Source organism: Maylandia zebra, linkage group LG23, assembly GCF_041146795.1.
Source record: "Maylandia zebra isolate NMK-2024a linkage group LG23, Mzebra_GT3a, whole genome shotgun sequence".
NCBI classification, from domain to species: Eukaryota; Metazoa; Chordata; class Actinopteri; order Cichliformes; family Cichlidae; genus Maylandia; species Maylandia zebra.
The window spans coordinates 35,690,938-35,717,241 of record NC_135188.1 but is presented as its reverse complement, the minus strand read 5'-3'; the positions used below and the strand labels follow the sequence as shown (position 1 = coordinate 35,717,241).

Genomic DNA, 26,304 nt, shown 5'->3' with positions numbered 1-26,304 from the left:
CCCTCATTGCTTGTGGCATCTGTGGCATTTTGCTGTGAGACAAAACTGCACATTCCAGGGTGGCCTTTTGTTGTGGGCAGTCTGAGGTACACCTGTGCACTACTCATGATGTCAGATCAGCATCCTGATGTGGCACACCTGTGAGGTGGGATGGATTATTTCAATATAGCAGATGTGCCCACTACCACACATTTGGACTGATTTGTGACCACTGTTTGGGAGGGATGGTTATATTGTGTATCTGGAATGAATTTTAGGTCTCTACGTCCATCCCATGGGGAATGGGAGCAAAAACAAAAGTGTTGCGTTTATATTTTTGTTCAGTGTAAATAAAGCCATGAAGCCTCACATTACTTGCAAGGGTTTTTGGACCATTTTGCAATCCCCACATGTTCATGCCTAAACGCCAATGAGAGACTTTGTATTGAATTGTTCAAGTGTGGTCTGAATAAGACTCTTCAAATGGAAGAAAAACTAGATGGTGCTGGGAAATTGATGAAGATGCAACCACTAGCTGGTGGTACAGTGGCATTTATTCATTGATTCAAGACTTTCGTAGCTTTTTAATGAGAAAGAAAAGCAATATTGTGATTGCTTCCCTTTTGTCAGAGGGGGTTAGACTCTCTAGGAATTCAACTGTGGCTTTTATAAAGGCTGTTGTGACCATTATCCCAATAAGTCCTCTGAATTTAAAGCTAGAACGTGTCATTTTTAACTCCCCCAGATCCTAATCAGTCCATTAAGGTCCATTCCGGTAACAGAAGTTCAGTACTGATCACTTTAAGGCACAAACCACAAGGGTACAGCTAAGCACTCCCTGTAGAGCATATAATACAGGCTCGTCATCCAGTAACTGAAGTAAATCTGTTTTCTGATCTGATGACCCAGTGACTATGGTAGGGCCCATTTAAACACAAAAACTACCAAATTTTTCAAGTGCTGTCTGTGAATCGAAAACTGGAATTGCACATTTCTTGTGTTGCCAATGTTTTGTTGGATCATCCATCCACCTCAATCTCCTCCATCTGAGGACTGTCACTTCTCCTTTGCTTCCAAAAGAAAAGATTTTTAATTTATAATGCCACTAGAGAACTTATCACTTGAAGAGGAGCATTTGTCATTTGGGGGCATTTGCTAAACCAGCTGATACTGATTGTTTTTCTCAGTTTGACAGTCTCTAGCACCCACAGCTCCACTCTGGACACTTGTCATTTTCTTCCCAAGAAATGCTCTTCAAACCCAAACAACAAAGTGTTTGGTTAGTACACATGATGTATAATGTTCAAATAGTAATTTACTCAAATCCAAATGGAAATATTCTAAAACTCTGAGTTACTTTATCTCCAATATTCAATTTTGAAAAGCACTCTTAAACGCTCCCTTTTCAACAGTGCCAAAAATGTTAGCCATAACGATTGTGCTAATTCTTATATTGTAATTGTAACACAAATTTAAAGAAGTTATTTGTGTCCAAAGTTGCTTAAATGTCATCTGACCATCAGAAGATACGCAGCTGAGTAAATATATTGTAGAGAGTAGACTCCCATCAGGCTATTTACTCCCAAGTGTCTCCTTGGTCAGAGGGCATGTAGGGCCATTTGACTGATTACACGTCTGGGTCGGGGCTTTAAGTCAGGCCTCTTCAGTCTGCGGGAAACACCTTTAATCACATTAGATTGAAGTTGCTGCGTGTAGCATTTTAACCTCAATCACCAGCACATTAATTTGAACACATCAGCATAATTACCATAAACAAACAAGGCTCTCACCGAGCAGACTGTCAGCTCTTATATATACTGTATTGTACTTTGTGTTGATGCGGTGGAAAGCCTGCCAGAGTGCTGCATAGCTCAAATCATGAACACCCTGAATTTTGTAAACAATACCAACTTTTAATCCGTTTCAACTATTTCAACTGCATAATTTCAATTTCACTTGTCAGAACACATATGTTTTTTGGGGGGTGGCTTTGATCTCTAATCTTTTTGTAGCATTTCTGGCTATTTAAAAGAAAATATACCGATAGAATACAAACAGCCTTTATGATGGGATGCAAATCTGGTTTTGAGGCAAAAATATCAGAAAGAGTTATCATTTGTTTCACAAATTTGATTATCAGTTGAAGAGCAACGAGATGGCAATCACGAAAAAGCCAAGTTCAAGACTTCAGTAACAACAACACCATCAGGCATCATCCTGGAAAACAAAATTGCCTGTTATACAAGCTACAGCCTCAAGGGCTGAAAGACTGAGCCAAGGTAGAACTGTCGAGACTCTGCAGTAGCCCTGATGGACAATTGAGGCTGGCTCCAAAAGTGATTCGATCAATAAATTCACAAGCTTAGGTCTCAGTCACAGAGGCATAGAGGCTGATCGGGGGCCTTAAGTGCTTCAGTCAGATAAATATCAAGCTTACAGCCTCAGCATATATACATTTTTGCAACTGATCCATTTGGAGTTTGTTTAGCCTTAAGATTAGGTGTGATAAGACAGGCAGCTGTAGCCCATAGCTGGCTGCTAGCCATCACGTTGGTTAATTTGAGTCTTTGAACTGGACCTGTATGCATAGGTTCAGTTTGGTCAGTGCAAGTCATTTATTTAACACTAGCACACTGCAAAAACTCAAAATCTTTTATCAATCTTTTAATCTTGAACCTAGAAAATTTTCACTTGTTCCGTTGGCAGATTTTTTCTCTAAATACAAGATATTTTTGCTTGAAATAAGTGAAAAATCTGACAATGGAACAAGTGAAAACTTTCTACTTTCAAGATTCACTGTCTTAAAACAAGTTCATATATCTTAATGAAATATTACTCTTTAGCTGATTGTGTCTTATTTTCATTTCATTTATTTGTTCATTTTCAGGCACAACAAATACCTATATTGAACATAAAATGCACAAAACAAAAAACAAAAATTGCCTGAAAAAGGAGTGGGACGAAGAAAACTTATTAAATCCCACCCCTATACTCACTCATCAACAAAAAAAACAAACTTCCCGCAGCTACGCCCATCATTGCATACAGACCCATCAACAGCCCCGGGCACATACAAGCATCTAAACGGCAGCTCGCAAACAACAATTAGAGCCTTCATAACTGAATACAGAATATATAAATTATAAATTGCATTACCACAGGTAACAGGCAGTAATAACTACAAGTAACAAACACACATACATATACATACATACATATATATCTACACACACAAGTACATATATGTACATACATACGCACACTTTTTTTTTTTTTTTTTTTTTTTGGAATCCATACCAGCAATGGTAAGAGAACAGACATTACAGAGCACACTAAAAGCATCATTGAGTATACTGTGACCAGACCAACTGTTTTTAGAGAAATTTAATTTGCATTGTTTCAATTGTAAACTCAGACTGTTCCAGATTTTCACACCACATACAGACACACAAAAACCTTTACGGGTTGTTCGAGTTCTGGGTAATTTGAATTCTCCAAAGCCTCTCACATTATAAACCTTTTCTCGAATTTCAAATCTAGTTTGTAAATTTGCCGGTAAAAGTTTAGTAAAAGCTTTATACAAAATTATGGATGTATTGTAATTAACCAGATCCTGGAATTTAAGTAACTTTGCCTGAAGAAAGAATTTGTGAGTATGATCTAGATAACCAGCCTTGTGAATAATACGCAGTGCTCGTTTCTGTACTGTGACTAATGGATTAGTTGTATTTTTATATGTGTTTCCCCACACTTCCACACAATATGTAAGATATGGAAGAACCAGAGTACAGTACAGAGTACGAAGTGCATCTTTATCAAGGTATGGTTTCACTTTGTTCAAAACTGCGAGGCTTCTGGAAATTTTGGTTTTTATGTGTCTGACGTGGGGTTTCCATGAAATTTTGTTATCAATTACGACTCCCAAAAATTTGTTTTCACTCACATTATCAATTGGTACACCTTCAATGATAATTGGTAATTCTACATTATATTTTAAATTACCAAAAAACATTGCTTTAGTTTTATTTATATTTAATGATAATTTATTTATGTCCATCCATTTTTTAAATTAATTTTAGCTCCCTGTTTACGGTCATTACAAGATCAGTATAATCATCGCTACTGAAAAATATGTTGGTGTCATCTGCGAACAGTATGAGTTTAAGTACTTGAGAAACATCAAAAATATCATTTATGTATACATTGAAAAGTTTTGGTCCCAACACTGACCCTTGGGGAACACCACATGTAATACCAAGTTTCTCTGAGTGGTAATGCCCTATGCTAACATATTGTTCCCGACCCGTTAGGTAACTTTTTAACCAGTTATCAGCTTTCCCTCGAATACCATATCTTTCCAATTTATCCAATAATATTGAGTGATTGATTGTGTCGAAGGCCTTTTTGAGATCAACAAAAATACCAACTGCATATTTATTTTTATCCAGTGTATCAGTAATTTCTTCTACTGCCTCAATTATCGCCATTGAAGTGGTTCTTTGCGCATTTTAAGTGCAATGAGATATTTATGACTAGAAATAAGACAAATATACTTGGTAAGATTTTGAGTTTTTGCAGTGCATTGCACACTATATGAATTCAGCTCACTAACCAACCTAGCATTACCTGATAAATTTGCACTCCATTCTATCATGCAGTTGCACTAAATGTAAGCAAAGAAACAAGAACCAATAACAACAAAAACCACATGGCTGCAATCATAACGCTGACAAAGTGTGCATTCCAATAGGAGAGGCTACATCCATCTTTCATTTACAACTTTTGATCAAGAAAGATTCATAAATACAATGCTGAGGTTTATTTCCAGAAAACAAATAAAATTCAGTATCTTTTAGTTTTTCAGTTCAAAGAGAGAAAGCTCTATAGTCTCAGTCACAGTGAAAACTCATGCAGTCCTGTGACCCGGCCACTGATCCTCCACTGGTACTTCTCTGTACTATTTATAGACACACCAAGCTGTGGTCTGTTCCACCTGGCTTACCCCTGGACACAAAACAAAGGTCAGTGTCTGGTATTTGTTAACATATTGTGGCAACAGCCAGTACCAACCAGACATGTATGACAGTTTTATACCAGCTGTCATGTGTTTGAAACCTCATGAACAAAACCAGAAAATCTGTTCTTTCTTGCTGCTGTGATCACACCGCCGAGATTATTTTGCACTCGCATTGATGTGTCAGTGGCATATTTGCTTTCTACAGGCATATGCACTGGAGCTTTCTCACTTCTTTGCGGCGGCACTTTGTTTTCCGTTTGTAGATGCGAGACACCGTGTGGTTCAGGAATCACCCAGTTGCTATGGCATCATGTAGCGCCAATTTCCCCAGAATGAATTAATCTATGCAAAGACAACCCGCGACCTTGATTTGAAATAGCAGCCAAATAAAAAAGAAAGGGAGGAAAGGCACTGCCAGAGCGCGTGCCGTTTTATTGAGATCGTACTGTTTTCAGCATCTGATCAGATAGTGGGATCTAAGGTATGAGGAGAAGAGTTTTTCATTTACCTAGTTGAGCACTTAAATCTAATGAGCAGCGATGAAGGGAAAGTCTAGACGAGCACTAGACCAGAGGAGGTAGCTGGAAATAGATGGGAGCAACTCGTCTCTATGGAAACCACAGGCAAAAACAGTGGCGCACACACACACACACACACACACACACACACACACACACACACACACACACCACCACTACCACCACCACCACCACCACCACCACCACCACCACAAAAGACATGTAGGAGAGAAGAGGATGAAAGAGACCGAGAAGAGAGAGGGGAGAGGAAGGGTGAGGTGCGGTGTGGAAAGAAAAGAGGGGAGGGAGAGGGAAAATGGCGAGCCCATGACAATGATGTGTATGTGTCACAGCAGTCGATATCGATGCCCCCGGTGGGCATTACTGTCACTGGGCTCATCTCTCTTAAAAAGAATTGATTTCATGTCGCCAAGCGAACACAGCGGTCTCCCTTAAGACACCATGGGGAGTAATTACTCCACGGTGCCATTAATGACACAATAACACACAGTTAAAAGTTACCTCCAGACAGATCCACACAAACAGCTGTGGAAATAATGATGACAAAGGGCATCCTATCAGAATTTCAGAATCTTCTTGCATCCTGCTCATCAGCCTTCGCAACAAGAATGAAGATCTGGAAATCTCAGCAGAGAACTGGAAACACTGTAACTGATCAATGCAAACGTAACTCCTGCAAAGTTAAATTGTTGTAATGAAAATATACTCAGAGCTCTTTTTGTTATTAGGTACACCTTGCTAGAACCCTTTTTGCCATCTTAAATGCCTTAAGTCTTCATGGCATAGACTTACAAAGCAGATTTATACCCATATGACATGATGGGTTTGCAGTTTGTCAGATCCGGCACAAATCTTTGGTTCCGCCACATCTCAAAACGGCTGTTTGGGATTAAGACCTGGTAACTGTGGTGGTAATTTGTGTATGATGAACTCATTGTCATGTTCCAGAAGCCAATCTGAGAGAAAATTATTTTTAGTGAGGTTGCAAGCAGCCAATAGAAAATGCACATATGAGAAGGAATTGACGTGATTGGCAACAACACTCCAGATGAAACCATGCTTCATGTTAGGACCCTACTTTAAAATGTCACAACAGAAATAAAGAATCATCAGACCAGTCAGTGTTTTCTCCCCAGTCTTGCAAGCTCCACCAGGAAGTCCACCCGTCTTTCCTTCGTCCCGGTGCATGCTTGATACAGCACATGTGCATTCAGTGCCACATAATTGATCAGTGGACTTTGATCAGTGGGTTTCACTCATCAGTGGGTTTCACCCACTGTGGAGTTTTGATGAGTTACTCGCATCAGCATGATTGGGTGAATAAAGTAAAAACCGTTCTGACAGCTCAGAGTAGAAAAGAGCTATAAAAGCACTAGTCCATTTACTATTTTAGTTACTTCTGCTTTGTATGCAGCTCAAAGCTGTTTGAGCAACAAACATGCTGATGCCAGAGAATGAATAAGCCTGCAGCTCATTGGATATTTTCTGCAAAACCCTAAAGATGGTTGTATGGGAAGATCCCAATAGATTGTTGGTTGGAGACTTGTCTGAGTATTTCAGTAACTGCGAAAATGACAACAATCACAGCATTTTACTGAGATCTACTTTGTAGACAGAAGAACTCAAATGTAATAGAAATGAACAGACATTACGTTGGCCTCGTAGTCTTTTAAATAGCAAATAGCTAACAGGACTGAAAGACAAATAAAGGGTGTTAGGAAGGTTTTTGGAATTCCATGGTGGATGTTAATCTCTTGGAAGGTCAGATAGAATAGGCTTTTTGTTTTGCTGTAGTTTTTTTTTTTTTTTTTAATGATTGCTCTAATTGCCCATTTTTTTAATTGGATGGACTTTTTGACATTTTTACTGTGAGGAATATTATTACGTAAAATAAATCAACACAATTAGTTAAATACAACCATTATACAATTCTGAACATGGCTGTTATTACTATTTTTTAAGAGCTTGGTTACCTCCCAAAGTAACGTGCTCTCCAGTTACGGTGATTATGCACAAGCTTTTAGCAGGTGATTGGCAGTTATTGCCCGACATGGCTATTACACATCTTCAATTCAGTGTGAGGTTTTTTTTTTTGCTGTAGGGGTCAAGCTAATGCAAGCGTTCCAGCCTCATTTCCATCACTCATCACTGTCATTAAAAGAAAAGTGGACTGATGAGAGCTCTGCCTCTCCAGAGGCCGACTAATGACCACATCCTGTACATCAGTCAGGATGTTAACTGTCAGCATGACGCGGCCTCTCACTATAACAGTCAGGAATAAATCGCAGTGGAGAATGCCGCTTTAACATTTCGCTATTACATAATCACAGAGTCCAATTTCTTCTAAAGAAAAATTAATTGTTAGACACAGTTAACTAGACATGTGACATGATAGAAGGCTAAAGTAGTAGATGGCATGTTAAAATTTAAAGAGGAAATCTTTATCTCCTAATTGAATTTTAAAGTAGCATGTTATTAACTATTGTCTGTTTTAATTTGGTTTAGAAAAAGGAGGTCATAGTTTTTGTATTACTACATTTGATTAAATCCAGAAACCAGAGTCTAAAATGTCCCCAATCTAAAGACTGAGGTTTTTTCACTACTTTGTTTTCTCCAAATTAACTTTTTTATTTAACCATACAGACTTTGTGTTTAAATTTTGACTTCTTCATAATTATTTTGACTCATAGGTCTTATTTCCTTAGACACTGACTGATGTCAACATTGCAGCAGTAATATTGATTGAGATCAATGCCATCACGTTTTGCTACTACTTAATTATTAACGCATAAGTATCTTGTGAATAGTCATTTTTGTTCAGTAACCTATTTATTTATTTGACAGACACTGTGGCTGTTAAGTAATATCCCGGTTGTAACCATGTTTTTATATAATATAGAAGAGAGCCTAATTATTTATGTCCATTTATGATTCATTATCCATGTTGCTGTATATCTGCGCAGGTGTGTCTTTGATGTCTTTACATAACAGAGAGTGTCTGTCAGTTCTCTGATCTCTGGTAATCTGATCTCAGGCATTATTAATGTGTTATGGCTGTAGTGACCACACAACAGTATATTATTATTATTAGAATTTGTAGAATTACAGTTTACATTTCAGACCTGCATGAGACACGTGGTGCCACTGTGGACCTGTGCTAGCAAAGATTAGCACGCTCTGGTCAGGCTACACAAAGACAGGCACTCATTATGCTCAGCATTGCACAACTATGCCGATGTTTTCACTCAACAGCAGCATTATGTTCTCTGCCACTGCTGCTGTTATATAACTGAAAGTGGCAGCTATTTTTATATTTTGTGGTTGAGTGGGTCAATAGCTCAAAAACGAATTCTTGAATTTCAGGGGAAAAACAGTATAACAGACTGTTGAAAAAAATGCCTGCTTTTGACAGGTTTATAAAAAATTTTTTTACCAGTCAATAGTTAACACTTTATAGAACCCCCAAGGTTGTATGGCCTAAAACCTATCGTATATTTATCACAACAAAATCAAAGAAAGCTTTTTAAAAATCTTATTCCATATTTCCAAAACTTCTCTTTGTGAATGTTCAGGTCCCACTACTTTCCCCATCTCTAGTAGTTTCTTGTTAATTTGAGGAATTTGGAAACGAAGAGCAGCTATTATTTTTAACATTTACACAACATTTACAGCCATGTTGTCACGGTCCGCAGTGGCAGACCGTGTGGAGAGTGTGAGGAGGACTCAGGTGCAGACACAAGTGAGGATACGGGAGTGAACTTTAAACAAAAGCGAGCCTTTTATTGTGGCTGATGAACACAAAAGAAACAAACAAGAATGAGGGCAGCACAAGAGATGTAACTAAACAGAAACATAACTATGGTAAGGCTATGGCTTGGAATACAAAAGACTGGGCATGGAAACACGGAGGGTGGGAACACAGACGACGCGACACAGACTACATGAAACACAGAGACTAAATACACATGAGGGATGATCAAGGGAAGTGGCCACACATGGGAGCACAGCTGACACACATGAACCTAACGACAGGACAGGAGAGGTGAAACTAAATACACTGACATTGAATACAGACTTTCAAAGTAAAACAGGAAACATGAAGATTAGACATGACATGAACTAAACATAACCATGCAAACATGACTTTTGACAGGTAGACGCACGAAGCAGGTAGACGGAGTACAGGGGAAGATGACAGAAGTGACAGCATAAACTTGACAACACAAGACACACAGACATAAACACATGAAGGGCAAGGGAGGCTTAATACAAGGGTAATATAATTACAAATGAGCTGGAATAACTTAATGAACCTAAACAAACAATAAACATCAAAATAGACTAAACACAAAACACTGGGTCGCACGACCCAGGACCATGACATATGTGACAGGCTGGCGACCTGTCCAGGGTGTGCCCTGCCTCTAGATACACTAGCAGATACAGTAAGCAGAAGATGGATGGATGGACAAAAGTGAGTTTTCAAATTGTCCAGTCATAAAAATATGAAGCAACTACACCATGTTAGTCATAGCCTATGTCCCCTTGTGCCTTATTGTGTTAGCATTGATGTATACAGAAAAAGGGCTAATCTTAGTCTCCCTAGATATGGGTTCAAATTCCCAAAGTAGGTAAGGTTGTGGGGGGACAGATTTTTCTATTTTAACTGCATTAACAAATTGGCCAAAAATAAATGAATAATTACATTTCCAGAAGAAGGTTGTTATTGTTTTAATAAACCTTAAATTTTAAATATTTAATGAGCTGTTTTTATATAGTGTTTACTGCTGTTATCTGACAGAGTTGGCCCTCATATCGCTAATTTAGCATATACTTCAAAATAAAAGACTTTATTTTTAGTTGGTCTTTTGTTTTAAAAGAAAAATGGAATTCTTCCAAAAAACATAATATACGGAGATGCTACAATAGCCAAAGTGCAAACGCATATGGAGGAAAATGCAGGGGTCATAAGTGTCACGGTTCTGGGTCTGTTGGACCCAGTATTTTGAGTTTATTGTGTTTTGATTTAAGTTTGCATCAGGGATTGTGTTCTTGTTCTCTTGTCGTGTTATGGTAATGTTTGTCTATTATTAGAGTTCCATGTTTCTGTTTATCTGGGTTTAAGATGTGGGTTTAGTTTCATATGTCATTTCAAGTCTGTCTCTGTCTAGTCTGTGTCTTAGTAAAGTGTGTTTTGTTTCCTGTTTTATTGTGAAGGTCTGCGTCTCATGTGAGTGTGTTCAGTTTTACCTTTGTCTAGTCTTGTTGATTATTCCCAGCTGTGTCCACCACCTGTGTGTAATTCCCCTGTGGTTCTCTGTGTATTTAAGTCATGTCTTCCGTCATTGTTGTTGCTGGTCCGTCTGTGTATTCCACCCTGCGTCATCTGTGTATCTACCATGTCACATCCGTGTGCTCTCCCTGCTGTCCATCGTCATTCTCCTCTGCTCGTTCTCATTCAGGTTTGTGCTTTGTAGTTTTAGTTGTTTCCCAGTATAGTTTAGTTCTCCGTGTTGCCGTTTGCCTCTCCTTTTGTGTTCAATAAATCACCTTTTACACCTTCACGACTGCCTGCGTGTGGATCCTCCTTTTCCTCCTCCGCACGGCTCCTCTCACTCGCCGTGACAATAAGAGGTAACCCTGTGCTTAATACGGGGACTTGGTATCACCAGGCCAATCCCACTTTGAGACCCAATCAGGACAGAGTCCCATATGATACAAGAGAGGTCAGTGCTCTCAGATACCTAATGTAGGACATCCGCAGATACCAGTTATACCAGACTGGTATCTGCAAACAGCAGAACTTCAGACTCCAAGACTCAGCTGGATTGGCTTTACATGCAGCCAGGAGCAGCTGGAAGAGGCTTTCAGTCATAAGTCCAAGTCTAAAACAGTGGAGAACCTCAAATGTGGGTACTGAAGAGAACAACACAGCTAACACAGATAATAATCATACAACTGCTAAACCAGACAAGATTATCCAAGACCTGCAGGAAGAAAGAAGTGCTGCAGAGCTGTGTGTGCAGTCTTCAACCTAAACCACTGAGACTTCACACACAGACAGGCTGATCTGCTCATCCAGGGAAGGAACAGCGACACCTGAAAGAGCAGCAGAGGTCCAGCTGTGAAGTTACTGAGCTTAAAAGTTAAGCTCTGCACCAATGAGACCCTTCTTTGAAAAAAAAAATTAAACGCCACTGAATTTGGACCAAGAACCAAAGCCTCATACTTTTAAGCATGAGGCTTTGGTTTACATAAAGTCATGGAGGAGCAAAAACAGGAAAGCAGCAACATCGCGGATGAGCTTTCAAAAGAAGAGGCAAAGAAGACTTTGCACCCTGCAATGAAAGTAAGAGAACAAAACCATTATCACCATCATCACTGGCTGAACACGAGGCCCGAACTAAGATCATGTCAGAGAGAAAAGTCCAAAAGGAAGTAGCAACCATGGCTAATTAAATCATTCACTTCACTGACCTCAACACAGTCATCAAAATGATGATTATATGCAACTACAAAGCTTTTTAGACTTGGGTTTACGCTCTGGATTAAGTTCAGATGCAACTTCAGGTTTAGGTTTAGGTCGGAGAAGCTGTTTTTTTTCCTGACCTGAAGTAAAGTGTTTCCAGTGTCTGAACACAACTGTGAAAAGTGCAGAGTTTTTGATGGGAAAACATTGTCAGTGAACACATCACTGATATAATCAATGATAATGTATTTGAGAGCATATTCGGTGTTTGCTGTTGAAGCCGAAAACTGATATTTGGTTGTTTATAAAGAGACAGGACTACATCAGGACAGTTCAACTTTGGCTGAATGAGTGAATTATTGGATATGACCAATAAAAAAGCATAAAAATAAAATATCAGAATAGTGATGAGTCATTTTGGTACAAAAGGTAAACAGGATAGAAAGAAATGTTTAAAAAAAATGTAGAATTTAAATAAACTGTACTTTTTGCTGTTTTTTTTGTTTTTTTTACTAAAAAAACAGGATTCTTTTTATTTTTCGTAGTTGTTTTCTTAAATATACTGTATTCCCCATGCAAACAAGGTATTTGCAAGGAATCTCCATGTGTGTCACTCTTTTTTGGCCATCTTAACAACTATTTATCCGATTGGTCCCAAATCACATTCCTTTGCAGATATACAGAAATAACAAAAACAGGAATGTGCTTGCTGAGTTGTGGCTGCACTACTTGCACCACTCCAGAGACAACTCAGGATCCGCCTCATAAGCCTCTGTGTAATAGAAGTGCTTAACCCACAGATCTCTTTTTGAAACATCATTTTGATCGTAAGTGGAACGAGAGAGAATAAAAAGAAAAATTACATTGAATCATTTGATAATTACGACCACTCTGCTGCACCACCCTCAAAACGTATCCCGCTGTGGGTGTTTAATAGAAAGGATTGATGCAAGACTGGGGACATCTACCCAGAATACCCCATGTGCATTATTAATAGCGATTAATAAAGTGCTGCTCACATGTTACATAATCACTGACATCCACATGGGTCATCCTACTGCTGACCAGCAATTCATCGTGCATGCTTTGTGAAGTGACTCTCCTTCCTATCCTCATGCTTCTGTTACTTTTGCAGGAATCACCACAGTGCTGACCATGACCACGCTGAGCACAGTGGCCAGAAACTCTATTCCTAGAGTGTCCTACGTAACCGCCATGGACCTGTTTGTCACCGTCTGCTTCATGTTTGTCTTCGCTGCCATGATTGAGTACGCCATGCTCAACTACTACTCCTACAGTATACGCAGACCTCCCCCAAAGAAGAGAATGGTAAGCCTGTGGTGAGTGTATGAGTAATGAGTAGCAAAAAGGAGGACCGCGTGCATCAAACTTGCATTCTTTCTAACAACCACCAGACTTATTGTTTGCAAAAAGGAGTGTGATTATATAGAAGGCTATGAGAAAACAGGCCTATGTTTCACTTGATTTATGAGCTCTGTAAGCAGTTTTTCAGTAGGTTTATGGTCTCAATCACTCGCTTGAAGTCTTATTCAATCCAACCTGAGGTTCATTTTGTAAATTATGGTCCCATTTAGAGTAAAACAGACAATAAACCAGGGTATGTTAGGGGACAGCTATATTGTGATGGACTTGTCACCAGAGATGGGTGGTAACGCGTTACTGTAATCTGATTACTTTTTTCAAGTAACGACTAAAGTAAGGGATTACTATTGCAAAAATGGTAATTAGATTACCGTTACTTTCCCGTAGGAACGCTGCGTTACTGCGTTACTAAAACCGTGATTTTTTGCGAGAATGTCTCATGACAGTGACGTAAGCGAGTGCGCCGTTCGTGGCAACAGCTGTGTGCAGATCAACAACGGATAATATATCGATTGTGGGAGAGAGTGTGAGCGTGCAGCGTTTAAAGCGTGGAAGTACTGACCTTACTTTGAGTTAGATTCCATAAAAAGTGACAAAAACATTAGCGTCCGTTGTGCGTGGGAAGAAAACTTCTTTTTACAGCGAAAAAACCCCCTAAACTTCCAAGCAAGCTCCGAGTGCGCGACGACGTAATGGGAAATTCACAGAGAAACTCGCGGATTCTTCCACTGACCGCCGCGCACACCTGCACCAGGGTAAACCTCCGCCTGCCCCACTCCTGCTTTACAGGTGAAAATAGAGCAACAGGACTGCTAGTCTTTGACTTTATTTATTTTCTGCTGTGTTTTACGTGCATCTATTTGAAAGAGTGAGTGTAAACACACAAAAAAAAATTATGTGCTGGAATGTGCAGAAAATAGGTTTAAACGTTAAACTAATTTATTCAAGTCAGTGAATGTTGCATATAATTAAATTTTTGCTTGATACATAAAATTAAAAGATTAAAACTAACAAAACAAGTTTTAAAAAGAGACTTTTCCATTTGATTACATTTTGTATGATGGATTATGTTGAAAAAGTAGAATTGGGCTGAAAGATCTATCGCTTTATCACCTATTCAGGTTGTAAATCGTGTTTTTAAAAAGTAACTAAGTAACTAAGTAATTAATTACTTTTGAAAATAAGTAATCAGTAAAGTAACGGATTACTTTTTTGGGGAAGTAATCAGTAATTAGTTACTGATTACTTTTTTCAAGTAACTTGACCAACACTGCTTGTCACTAGGATTAGGATTAGGATTTAACTGTATTGTCATTGCACATGTATAAATACAGGGTAACAAAATATATACTACTGTATGAGAATGCAGTGCTCTTTGTGTGGTAGCAGCCAAAATCCCAAATTTAAGACCACTGTTTCCCAACCACTGTATTTGCCGAAGAAATGATCGTGTGTGCCGTGGAAGATTACCTGGTTCCACCTGATTAGTACTCTAAACAAGCGATCCCCAACCCCCGGACCACGGACCAGTACCGGTCCGTGAGTCGTTTGGTACCGGGCCATGAGAGTTGAGGTGGATGTGAAATTTGTTGTTTTTAGGGTTTTTATAGTTTTTTATTGTGATTTTTTTTTTTTCATCTTTTTTATCGTTAACTTGGTTTCCCTGGGTCTTTTCCTGTGTTATGAATAAATCTTATTTTTTATGGTACTGGCACTGGTTTTATTTTGTTGTTTTTATCCGCAACACCTTAAAGGCCGGTCCGTGAAAATATTTTCGGACATAAACCGGTCCGTGGCGCAAAAAAAGGTTGGGGACCGCTGGTCTAAGCAACCGGCAGAACAATTACATTCTCTTCCACTAGAGGGCAGTTGAACTACACTTCCTACAAGGACTGGGTAGCCAATTGCCATTAAAACAGACGAAGATGAAGAAGAAATGACATAATAGTCATGCTGTGAAACGACACAGTGCGCAATAGCAATAACTAAATATTTGAAAAGAAAAAAGTAGTCAATCTGATCTGGGTCCTGGAGAAAACTCCAACCCAGATGAAGGCCCTAGCATGAGTAGCGGTCAGAAGAAAGCAACAAGGTATACTGGGGACAAACCGAGCCAATTCCACTATACCTGGTGCGCGGGGAAAAAATATCAATAAGCTTTTTGTGACATTTTTTTTTGGTGGTGTGCCGTGTCATTTTTCTAATGTGAATTATGTGCCGTGGTTCCACAGGGTTGGGAAACACTGCTTAAGACTATAAAATGGTACCTGAAGCCAAAGAGGCTAGGTCCAGCCTTCATATGAACAATAGCAAGAGAAGAAGGGATGCCGAGAAGAACAGAAACCCACAAACAAATAAAGACAGACTACGGACCAGAGCTGGACTGCAACAATAAATTCAGCCCTGGCAGTTTAAGTCCAGACAGCCCACCATGATCGCTCTTACATACACATTATGTATATATTTCATTTTGTTTGATTATTGGTATTAAAACAGGTTTTAATCAGGTTGGTACAGTCGTTGTTGAGTTAGAATAGTTGGTTTGCACTACAGCATGTGATAATTAAAAGCTGAAGTTTAGCTATTGCAGTGGCTCAATGTCAAAGTAGCTATTTACTTTACCTGAATCATTGAATCTCTCCCTTCCTAATTATGTCCCTCCATATATTTTCTTACAGCCTTCTTCTTCTACTTCTACTTGTCACCTTTCTCCACCTCTTCCTCACTCTGTTGTTAGGACTCCTACTCCTGCACATCTCCACAGTTTCCATCTTGTCATAAGTAGAAAAAAGGTGACCAGACTATATTTTTATCAGTTTGTTTCCCTTTTAGATCTGTGTTTTCATTGTAACCACATTTCCAGTTACCTGTTTAGGAATGACAGATTACGGCCTAGCCCTTTTACAAAGTTGTTGCCTATTTGGAACACCCGAATGGAAAAGCTTTGAAAAACAAAACTGTAATGCCAAATTCATGCATGAAACACGAAACCCTAGCAGGTTGCTGATGACCCGGTGGGTGTAAAGTGGTTAAGGTGTCTGAAGAGGAAAGAACGCGACTGAATACTTTCTTTCACTGTCTTCGCTGTAATCACACCAACCTTCAAAAACTGATATTGATTTGATCCATAGGGTGCCCATATATATATATATATATATATATATATATATATATATATATATATATATATATATATATATATGAAATACACAATATCTACCCAGGAGTTTGACATGTCTGTATTAGCACATGTGTGCAGCTGAATGCATTTCTTTTCAACCCGCCACTCCTGTATGAGAGCCTACCACTCTGTGTGGGCGTTCTCAAGGCTGCACCTGCCGCGAATGCTTTAATGGCGTCGGCGCACATCTACTAAGACTGAGTCAGCCACTGTTGCTGTCATTTCCCTCTCTCCAGATCCCCTCCCTATTCATTATTTTCTCCCAGTGTAGAGGACTTCTGCTGAATGTGTCTCAGGGCTAAAACAGACTGCCAGCTCAGGCTGAATAATTAAGTTGTGTTACATACAGTCCCCTCCTCTGCATCTCTGACTCTTCACTGTATTCTGGCCCACTCTGTCTGTGGGGAAGCCCCCCCCTCCCAAATCACCACCATTCGTGTCGTTCCCTTGTACTGCCCACTCCGTCAAATCTCTTACTCCACACGACAAATCTAACGATTCCTCTCTCTCGCCTACCACCCTTCCTTCAACAGAGTAGTGGAGGACGGGAAACCTTTTAAAAAAGATTTTAACCCAATTAGTTGGCCTCGCATGATTTCATAAACATCAGGGAGGGAGTCATGTAACAAATTTTCTCAGGAGGTACTTATTTGGCAATGGGGTCTCAAAAATTCTTTCTAAAGCTGCATTATGTGAAAGAAAAAATAACAAAACATATTTCTTAGCCATTTGTACTTTTGTAAATCAGCTTGTTTGGTTTACAATATGATTGAACACTGTCATTAATTTCAACATCACAGAAATCCTTGTGCTGTTAGAAATTGATTACACAAAATGTTATTGTTGGTACTGTTTTTTTGTTTTTTTTGTTATAACTAATAACAGCAGAACTATGAGAATGGCACATCGCTCAAAAATCTATTCAGCTTATCAATTGTGTGCTGAAAGTTGGAGTTTTTAAGCACTCAAATACATCAATAAATATATGCCATGGCTTTGTGTCTTTATAATCTCTCTATTTTGGAGAAATGATAAATCATACAGAGTGTGGTAATTTACTGAAGGCACAATTTCTCCTTTAATACTTTAATGAAATATAGTGCAATACAACAAAAAGGGCACTGCTTGAAAATATTAGCAATCATCTGAACAATGGAGCTTTTTATGAAGTGGCAGTGCTCGAGACTTCTTGTTATGTCGTGCAACTAGCTTATTAGGCTAATGATGATAATATACGTCAGTATCTGCATCGTTTTACTATAGTTGGTGACCTACAAAGAAGTAGCCCAGGCTCGTGGCAAAATGTGAAATAGTTTTGAACCTAAAGTATTTAAGTGGAAAGAAGAATGTAATTTTAGCATTCGTTTTTGCAATTTTTAGCATAAAGACATAAAATTACTAACATTCACTAACCACCTAAAAGAAAAAGAAAGGCTTGCAACATAGCCAGGATATGTGTAATGCTACAGTTATAGGTGGTTGGAGCCCACAGCCCAACCACAATTATTGTAACTGTATGCAATGAACTTATAATCTTGGGTGACAAGGTTTGCAAATACTTGCAGTTAGCTATTGTCTTCTAAGTATGTTTGGTGCCTCAAGACAATGATAAAATGGCAATAAGGTCAAGTTGGCAGTTACAAGAAAGTATATGTTTATCACAAATTTGTTGCTGTCTGTATTCTCAGAAATCAACATTAAACAGAAAGTCACATTTACTACTTCTTCAGAGTCCAGCCTGAACCTCATAGATTTGAAAAAGACATTCAGAAATCTCTCCACATATAGTGACATAGTTGCTACTGGACACAATTTTAACAGAAAAATAACACAGGGGCTTGGCAACCTTGCATTTTGACATAGCAAAGAGTTTGCCCATGGACTGGGCTAACCACAGTCTATTAATGCAGTTAACATTCATCAGCACAGACTGACCAACTGATTGCAGCATGTTGACAATCTGTATATGTTTATACATTAGTAGTCAATTATATGCAAACTTTTGCCATTCTGTCAGTCTTAGTCTGACTGTGATTGTGTAGAGACAGGTTGTCTCCCACCAGGCAACCTGTGCAATTGCATTTCGATTAAAATTTGGCTGCCGCAACTACTTGCAGTTGGTCACTGAATGTGAAAAATTGTACTCACTAGGTAACCATCAGTTTTGCTTATTGCAAGGACACTGCCATCCTACTTTTATATTAGTGTCAAAAAATGTCTTCAAGTACCTCTAAAATGTCTCTGAATTATGGAGTTGTGTGACCCCGCCCCCCAAAAATGATGTTAGCTAGATCACAAATTGGCTGTTGATGTTGGACCTGGACTAGCACTGAGATTAGAAGCCAAACATCAGGTACACTTGTTGACTAACTAAAGCCTAAGATTGCTAGCCGCATTGACGATCTGGACTTTCTATGCCTAGCTGTGGCTTGTAATTTTGATGTGACAGTCATTGCTTCGGGAATAGATTACGTAAGTCTTAATTAATTCACCTATTCTCTCTCTCCGTTTTTATCCTAGGCCTACTCGTCTTTCAACATGGGTCCCACCCCTCGGCCTATGATGCCCATGGGCAACTCCTTGTTCTGGCATGACTATGATGACAGTTGTCTGCACGAGTGCCTGGATGGAAAGGACTGCAAGAGCTTCTTCTGCTGCTATGAGGAGTGTAAAGAAGGCGGCTGGAGGAAAGGACGGATCCACGTCAACATCCGTGAGCTGGATGCCTACTCCCGGGTTTTCTTCCCCACCTCGTTCTTGCTCTTTAACATTGTGTACTGGGTCAGCTACCTCTACCTCTAGTCTGTCTCAAGCCGTGATGTGTGGGCACTGCTGAAACAGCCCGCGGCACTTTGCACCACGGCTTGTGATTTGAGGTCAGTGCTAAACATAGGGGAAGAAATGAGGTGGATCTGCTGTGTGGGACTTGTGAGGGACATGCTGCCTCTGGAGTGATATGACGTATTCAAAAATACACGTGTGCTCGGGTGCACAGTGTAAAGGCCATGATACTTTGAGCAGTGCCACTCCACCGTGAATAAATCGCTCAGCAGTAGAATAACAAGCCGCCAGCATTAACTTGAATGGATGAGTCCCACTTATGACTCTCTCAGAAACCAAACAACAGACAGCTGTGACTTCAGAGACATTTGGGAACAGGGGTTGCAGAGCTGACTCTTGGTCGTGGAGATGGCGAAGCACCCATAGTGCCTTCTTTAGAAAGGGTGCGGCACCGAGAGAAGCAGCTTCAGAGTTCCCTTCATTATCTTTATTACCTCATCCATCACACCGCCGCATGCTGAGCTGTTTAGTCTTTGATGAAACAAACCCAGAACACAGTTCTCACCACTGGAGATGTTTAAAAACCAACGCTCACCATTCATTTCGTAGCACATTAGTTTTAGTTGTACCCTAGAATTAGTTCCCTTTTTGAGAATAGTTGTTTTCTTGTTCTTCTTCTTATTGGAACTAGTTGTTCTTTCACAGCAGGTCACATCAGCTGTTACTTGTTAAATATGGGTTCCAGCCAGGGGCAGTGGTTGTATGGTAAAATCTTATTTATTGAGTCAGTGACTGTTTTGTTGAACATGACTATTTTGTTTGAACATGCCGTTTACAGTACATGCCAAGAAGATTTGGGAGTTTTTAATGAATGCTGGGCTATATTCGCACACAACAACTATATAAAAACTGCATAATGTCTGCAGACTGATCTAAAACTACCTGGGCATATTTTGTATGTTGCAGTAAACAGATTGGGGTTGGAGTACTGCTGCTTTTTTCCAAGAACACACCAGTTTAAAAAAGGGGTTTTTTTTCTTACTTAAATAGACTTTGAGTTTTTAATATAATTTATGCATTACTTAGGCTTAAAGGAAAAATTGGATATTTCCAAAATTGTACTTTATATTCTCAAATAATGGTCTTTATTTAGCTCTTTATTTAGTTTACTGGTAGAAGACTTTTGGGGCTTGTAGGTTTATTTTAGAGAGAAGTTTCAATTCCAAATGTATCGTTATTCTAGTAAAAGCAAAATGAATTTAATGCATTTACCTTTTGTCTATATTGGTTCTATGTATATAATTTATAACTGAAATAGAGTAACAAAATATTAACTGGCCTTTTTCCCTGAATGACATTATCCCTCCTTATTTTTTATGATCCAACAATTTACTTGTGCTTCTTTCAGGAACACTTACTTTAGAGAATGAATAGCATGACTTTCTTTGCCAAGAGTTCATTGAGGAGACTAATTAATGTCTGAATGTGAAATTAGCAGCCAGTAGCTAGCAAGCCTGATGCAAACACTGAAACTTGGGAGAAGCATCCAGATCTGCCTAAAGGGATATCTGCCAGGACCTGTAAAACTTACAGTTTTTGGACTTGTAAATTCTTCGGCAACTAAAGACATAAGTTAGCACTTTTACTCTTTAGGTTAAACAGTAACTAGTTAGCGAGTTTTACATAGAGCTATTAAACAAACTTTAGTCTTTTTGTTTTTTTCTGAGTTGACAGTTGTTAAATACAGTTTAACATTTGGCATACCGAAATGAGAATATACACTGTATATAAAAGCTAGCCAAGGGCCACTATGATTGGTTCAAGTTCAATGTTGAACACAGTTCTCACCCCCCCCCCCCCCCCGAAGAATTATAAGCTACAAATGATATAGGCCTGAGTAAAGACAAATTGTTGTGCCAAAATGAAAATAGTTAAACGGGTACATTTTCGATTTGGCCACAAGCCACTTAAACCCTGAAGAAATGCATAAATGCTGCACCTGGCCCATTCAGTTTCAGAAGTATAGCTTGAGTGTATTAAATTGAAGCCCTGATGAAAGCTTCAGTTTTGCTTACTTTTTATTTTCAGTCGAAAAATGAAAGTAATCTCTGATGTCCTGCCAGGCCCTTAAGGCACATCGTCCTGTGCCCAGGTGGAAATGATCCCAGGTACTGTAAAATAGGTTCTACATATTGTGATATCACATACACAAATGCACACACACAAAACACACACACAGATGCTACATTGGACAGTGTTGAAAAATGGATGATACAAGATTCTTTTTCATGGACTCTAAATGGAGTCCCACATGCCCTCCTCAAACATTTAAAATTGATGCCATATGTGGAGGCGTGCAGACACACACGCTGGACTGGGCCAGTGGCATTTCAGACATGCTTTTGTTTACTGTAAGGTGTTTTTTGCAGTTGTTTGGCTTTGTAGAACAATCAGCCCTTTTCCTCTCTCCTTCCCAACACACACACTTTTTCCCTAGTATTTGTATGTTCAGAGAAAAGCTTTTATGTAAGTTGTATCTAATTAATGTTTCTATTTTCATACAGGTATATATGGAATGTATGTTAGGCCAGTAGCAAGGCCAGAGTCAATCTGGTTTCAGTTCAGTCAGTTCGAGCAGCTTAGATGAGTTTATATTTAAGGATCCCACATATTTTATTTATGAGGCCTCCAAGACCCATTTGTTTCCTGTCCAGAGGTTTTTAGGTAAAAATCAAATAGCCTCAAGGTTGCTGGACAAAAAAACAGAACACCCAATTAGTTGTGGGCCACATCTTATTCTGTTTATTTAACTTCTTTAATGTCCACCAGGTCATTGGCAACCCATCGAGGCTTTGGAATTTTGATTTTAGCCCATGAAAAAAATGTATGGACATTTTCAAAAACTAGGAGATGTTATATTTCAAATGACGTCTCATATATAGAGGCATTACACTTTTCCTTATAAAAGATTTATCATTTGGATTTTCAAACAGTTCAACTTTCTACAAAAAGGAACTGTAACCCTAACCCTAGAAGGAACGCCAGTGACCTTGCGATAGTTAAACCCTTAACCTCTACCATCTTTCAAATTAAATCTCATGGGATAATTTCCATAGAATTTTTTCCTATTGGAACTACCATTTACCATCAAATGGTCTAGGGTTAGGGTTATAGTTACATTTTCCTGTAGCAGCACACTAAATAGGTACATTTTTCAGAACTAGAGCATACAAGGGGGTGGACATTATCCCTACCCCTAAGGCTCACAGGTAACCAGGTCAGTATTAAGTGGTTAATACATTAGCTCAAAAGAAATGGTGACACAGCATTAGTAGTTGATGGATCTATGTAGTCTGAGGAGCTTGGAAAGAAAAGCGTCTGGACTTCTTTAAGTAGCTTGAAGTCGTTTCACCTCTCATCCGAGAAACTTCTTCAGTTCTAAAGTCAAATGGTGGTGGAAAATCCCAGATTTAAGCCCAATGGGAGTGTCCCCCCAAGAGGCACATGGACCCTCTTGGGTGGACACTCCCACTGGGCTTAAATCTGGGATTTCCCACCATTTAACCTTAGAAGCTCCTTTGACTACGATGACCTGCATGACTGAGAACCTTCACAGACAACAATTTATGTAACTAACTGTGTAAGAACTGACTGAATTGACCAGAGTTTGGGCAACACCGCAGTAAACTCTCCTCACCTCTGATATTTCTACTACACTTTATAAGTGTCTTAGTCCATGTAGATACTTCAATAAAATCAAATATCACTATTTTCTACGTCTTAACAAAAACCACCTGTGTGTTTCAGTTGACTGGGACCTGTGTTTATAAAGCCTCTTTGCAATCAGAGTACTAACCCAGGATCAGCACTGGCGAGCATAATAAAGTCGCTCATGAGCCTCTCCCAGAGACCTCATCACCCCCATTAAAATTTCCCAGCTCGTGTGAAAAGTGGAGAGTCATTGGCACAGAAAAGGTGTCAAAGAAATCACTTCCCTTTTTGCCCTGCTCACCAAGTTTGTTGTGATTGTCAGTGAGATCTCTGAGGAGTGGGGCGGGGCTGTAGGATTTTCTAAAAAGCCACTCTGCTCTTGGATCAGCACTCCAAGGGGAAATATTTTATGAAAACTGACTCTGGAGTGAAATAGATATCTTTTTTCTAGTGCGTGGTACATTGCTTATATTAATAAATAACGTTTTGGTCAAGTGCTACTGTGATGTCTTTTTGTGTGAAAGTCTTTAAGAGTGTTGCTTAGTGGTTAGTCAGGAAAAAAAGTTGTGTGTTACAGCAAGCCTCTGGTAAAGTGCTTCAACTGCTTTGCTGGAAGGTGTCAAGTAAAACAGTTGAGAGGGTTTGGAACTGTAAAAAGACAACAACTGCAATTTTTCCTTGGTGAATTTCCATCACTGGGGGTTTACTTTTGTACGCAAAAGGGGATCTACTCTATATGCTTCCTACTATCCTTTCACTGGATTTCAATGCCATGTCACTTTGCTCCCAGTTCCCAAAGGTCTGAAGAAGATGGATTATTGATACCATTATCAAATGTTTGACCATGTGTCAAAGCCAATTCAGAGACTGTAGAGGACCATAATGCCACAATACACTAAGATTGAGGTCATAAAAGCTACAGATGCATAACTCTTTTGACCCGAATTTGCCAAAAAATGTCAGTTCAAATTTGCTTTATTTGTAGAGCTCCAAATAAGCCTCACCCCGTGATCACAACCTCGGTGACTTTGACCGAGGCATGACTGCTAGTGTCAGACAGGCTGGTCTGAGTGATTTCAACACTCCTGACCTTCCTAGAGTGTCATATACAACCTCTAGAGTTTATGCAGAAAGGTGCAAAAAATCTGCTGGTGATAACAATTTGCAAATGGAAATAACTTGTCGATAAAAAGGTTAGGAGGAGAATGTGCAGCCGCTCCAAGCTAACTGGAAAGTTACTGTAAAATTGTGTTATAATAGCAATAGTATTTTAATAGCAATATTGAAAGAAAGTACTTTAGGGACAATGGTTCATATGTGAGGCTTGCAAAGTTGGCGTTGGAGGAAGAGGTTTGTCAACCAGAAGACATGACTGTGTCTCACTAACACCTTGTTTTAACTCTTTAATTGGTGTCACCAGCACTGGCTCTTTACTTTCAGTTTCAATCACTGGCTGAGTTTAGGCTCCAAAAACACTTTGGTTTAGGAAAAGACTGTGCTCTGGGTTAAAATGCACCCATTCACTACACTAACCTTCAACATGTAACATGACACTCACTAAGGGCATTTCAAGTGGTCCTTTAAAAGCTCTCATATTGAGGCTCAGATCATACTATTGTCATGACCTGGCACATCATGCCACCCACGCCAAAAGACACCTGTGAGATGCCAGCGGTTTTGACAAAAAGGATAAATCATTTGCCCTGCGGACTGACAACCAAGTCTTTATGGCTCCTCCAACCCTAAGGGGGAAAGACCATGTTAGGTTCCAGTCCTGTCAGTCTAGAACATCAAGGTTGAGGCTGCAGTGGACACAAGTCTACCAAAACTGTTGAAGACAGCAGCAAATCATTAGACTCGTTGTTTTCTGAGGCTGCAGTCTGTAGGCTCAATCAAGACAAAGGACCTGATTTAATTACATGTTCTGCGTGCACACAGTGACAAGTAAGAGCTAAGAACTCAGAGAGTTTTGTGACTGATCCTGCTGCATATGTATTTCTATGAGTTCCTTTCTAAAGGGGTAAAATATAGCAATCAGACTTAACATTATGACCACTGACAGTGACAATGAATACAACTGATTATCTCGTCACCATCACACCTGTTATTGGGTGGGATAGGGAGCAAATGAACATTTTGTCCTCAGAGTTGATGTGTTAAAAGCAGGAAACAATACGAAGAATTCTTAATAATAAATCCTTTGAGTCCTCTGATGAAGAAATTTCTTATCCACAAATATGATTAAAGAGAAGATTCACCTAAGTGACCCAAGAAGGTTTCATTTGATTAAGCTCTTGGTGGTATTATCTTTAACCTTGAAATGACTACTAAGTTCCAAATTTACAGAAAATGTATTTGGCTAGTGCACATGTATTGGTTTTATAGACTTTTAATCCAATGTTCTGATTGGTAAATTCACAAATTAGGACATCTCCGTACAAAGAATGATTTACAACTGTCCTGAGGCAGTCTGCTTGCCTAATAACAATGATACCACTGATATCCAGTGACAGATGCATGAGCATGTCATTGCTTTACCCCGGGTTTGGTGACCTAGTTTGAAGCAAGCGGCATGAACAGAGTACAAGCGAGAGACAGACAAATAAGTGGAGTCAAAGGGTGGCTGTTCCAGCGTAGCTCCACCACCGCAAAAACTGGAAGAAGCTCCTGCCACCTACGCGGTGCAAAAAGCAGGATGGCATGCTTGCGCTGCAGTGAAAGCGGAGAAAGAAAACCCCAGCACAGTGTAAAACTGAGCTGTCAGAGAACGTGTGTGTGAATTTAACTCATGAATTTGTTCATGCCTGTGAAATGACAGCTTTGCTTGAAAGAGGAGCTGACATGCCTGTGAGAAAACCTACTGTAGGGAATATGTGCATGTTCGCATACTGTACTTTTACTTTCATAAGGTAAAATGTTCATGCGTGACCACATGGCTGCCTAAGTGAGGAGGGAGTCCTTTTAGCAGTTTAGTGTGTGTGCATTAATGTCACTACTGTGTTTGTGTATTTGTGTGTGTGTGTCTGTGATATGATATGAGAGTGTGTTCGTCACAGGAAAATAAACCAGTATTTGTGGTGCACAGATGTAGGATTCGTGGCTGTGGGTGTTTTTCCTACATCATCGTAATTATGTTTGTCAACATTGCGTCTGACCAATCACATTGTTGTGATGTTTAGCTTTGTAATGTGTAAAGAAAAAAAAGAAATGCTTTTATTTGTATAAAATTCTCTTCTGGAAAAAA

General features: G+C 39.3%; 1 protein-coding gene across 2 annotated transcripts in view; it reads left to right on the top strand.

Annotated features, from left to right (window-relative positions):
* LOC101487169 (gamma-aminobutyric acid receptor subunit gamma-3) overlaps window positions 1-21,206 on the top strand; it is a 198,703-nt gene extending 177,497 nt beyond the window's left edge. Inside the window, exons 9-11 of one of the 2 annotated variants that reach the window (XM_076880182.1) lie at window positions 13,140-13,333; window positions 16,066-16,179; window positions 19,089-21,206. In XM_076880182.1, the coding sequence (XP_076736297.1) occupies window positions 13,140-13,333; window positions 16,066-16,179; window positions 19,089-19,370 (590 nt within the window). In that variant the 3' untranslated portion in view covers window positions 19,371-21,206. The remainder of the gene's footprint in view (window positions 1-13,139; window positions 13,334-16,065; window positions 16,180-19,088) is intronic. The other variant, XM_004552591.3, reaches the window with a different exon arrangement.
* The last annotated feature ends 5,098 nt before the right edge of the window (window positions 21,207-26,304 follow it).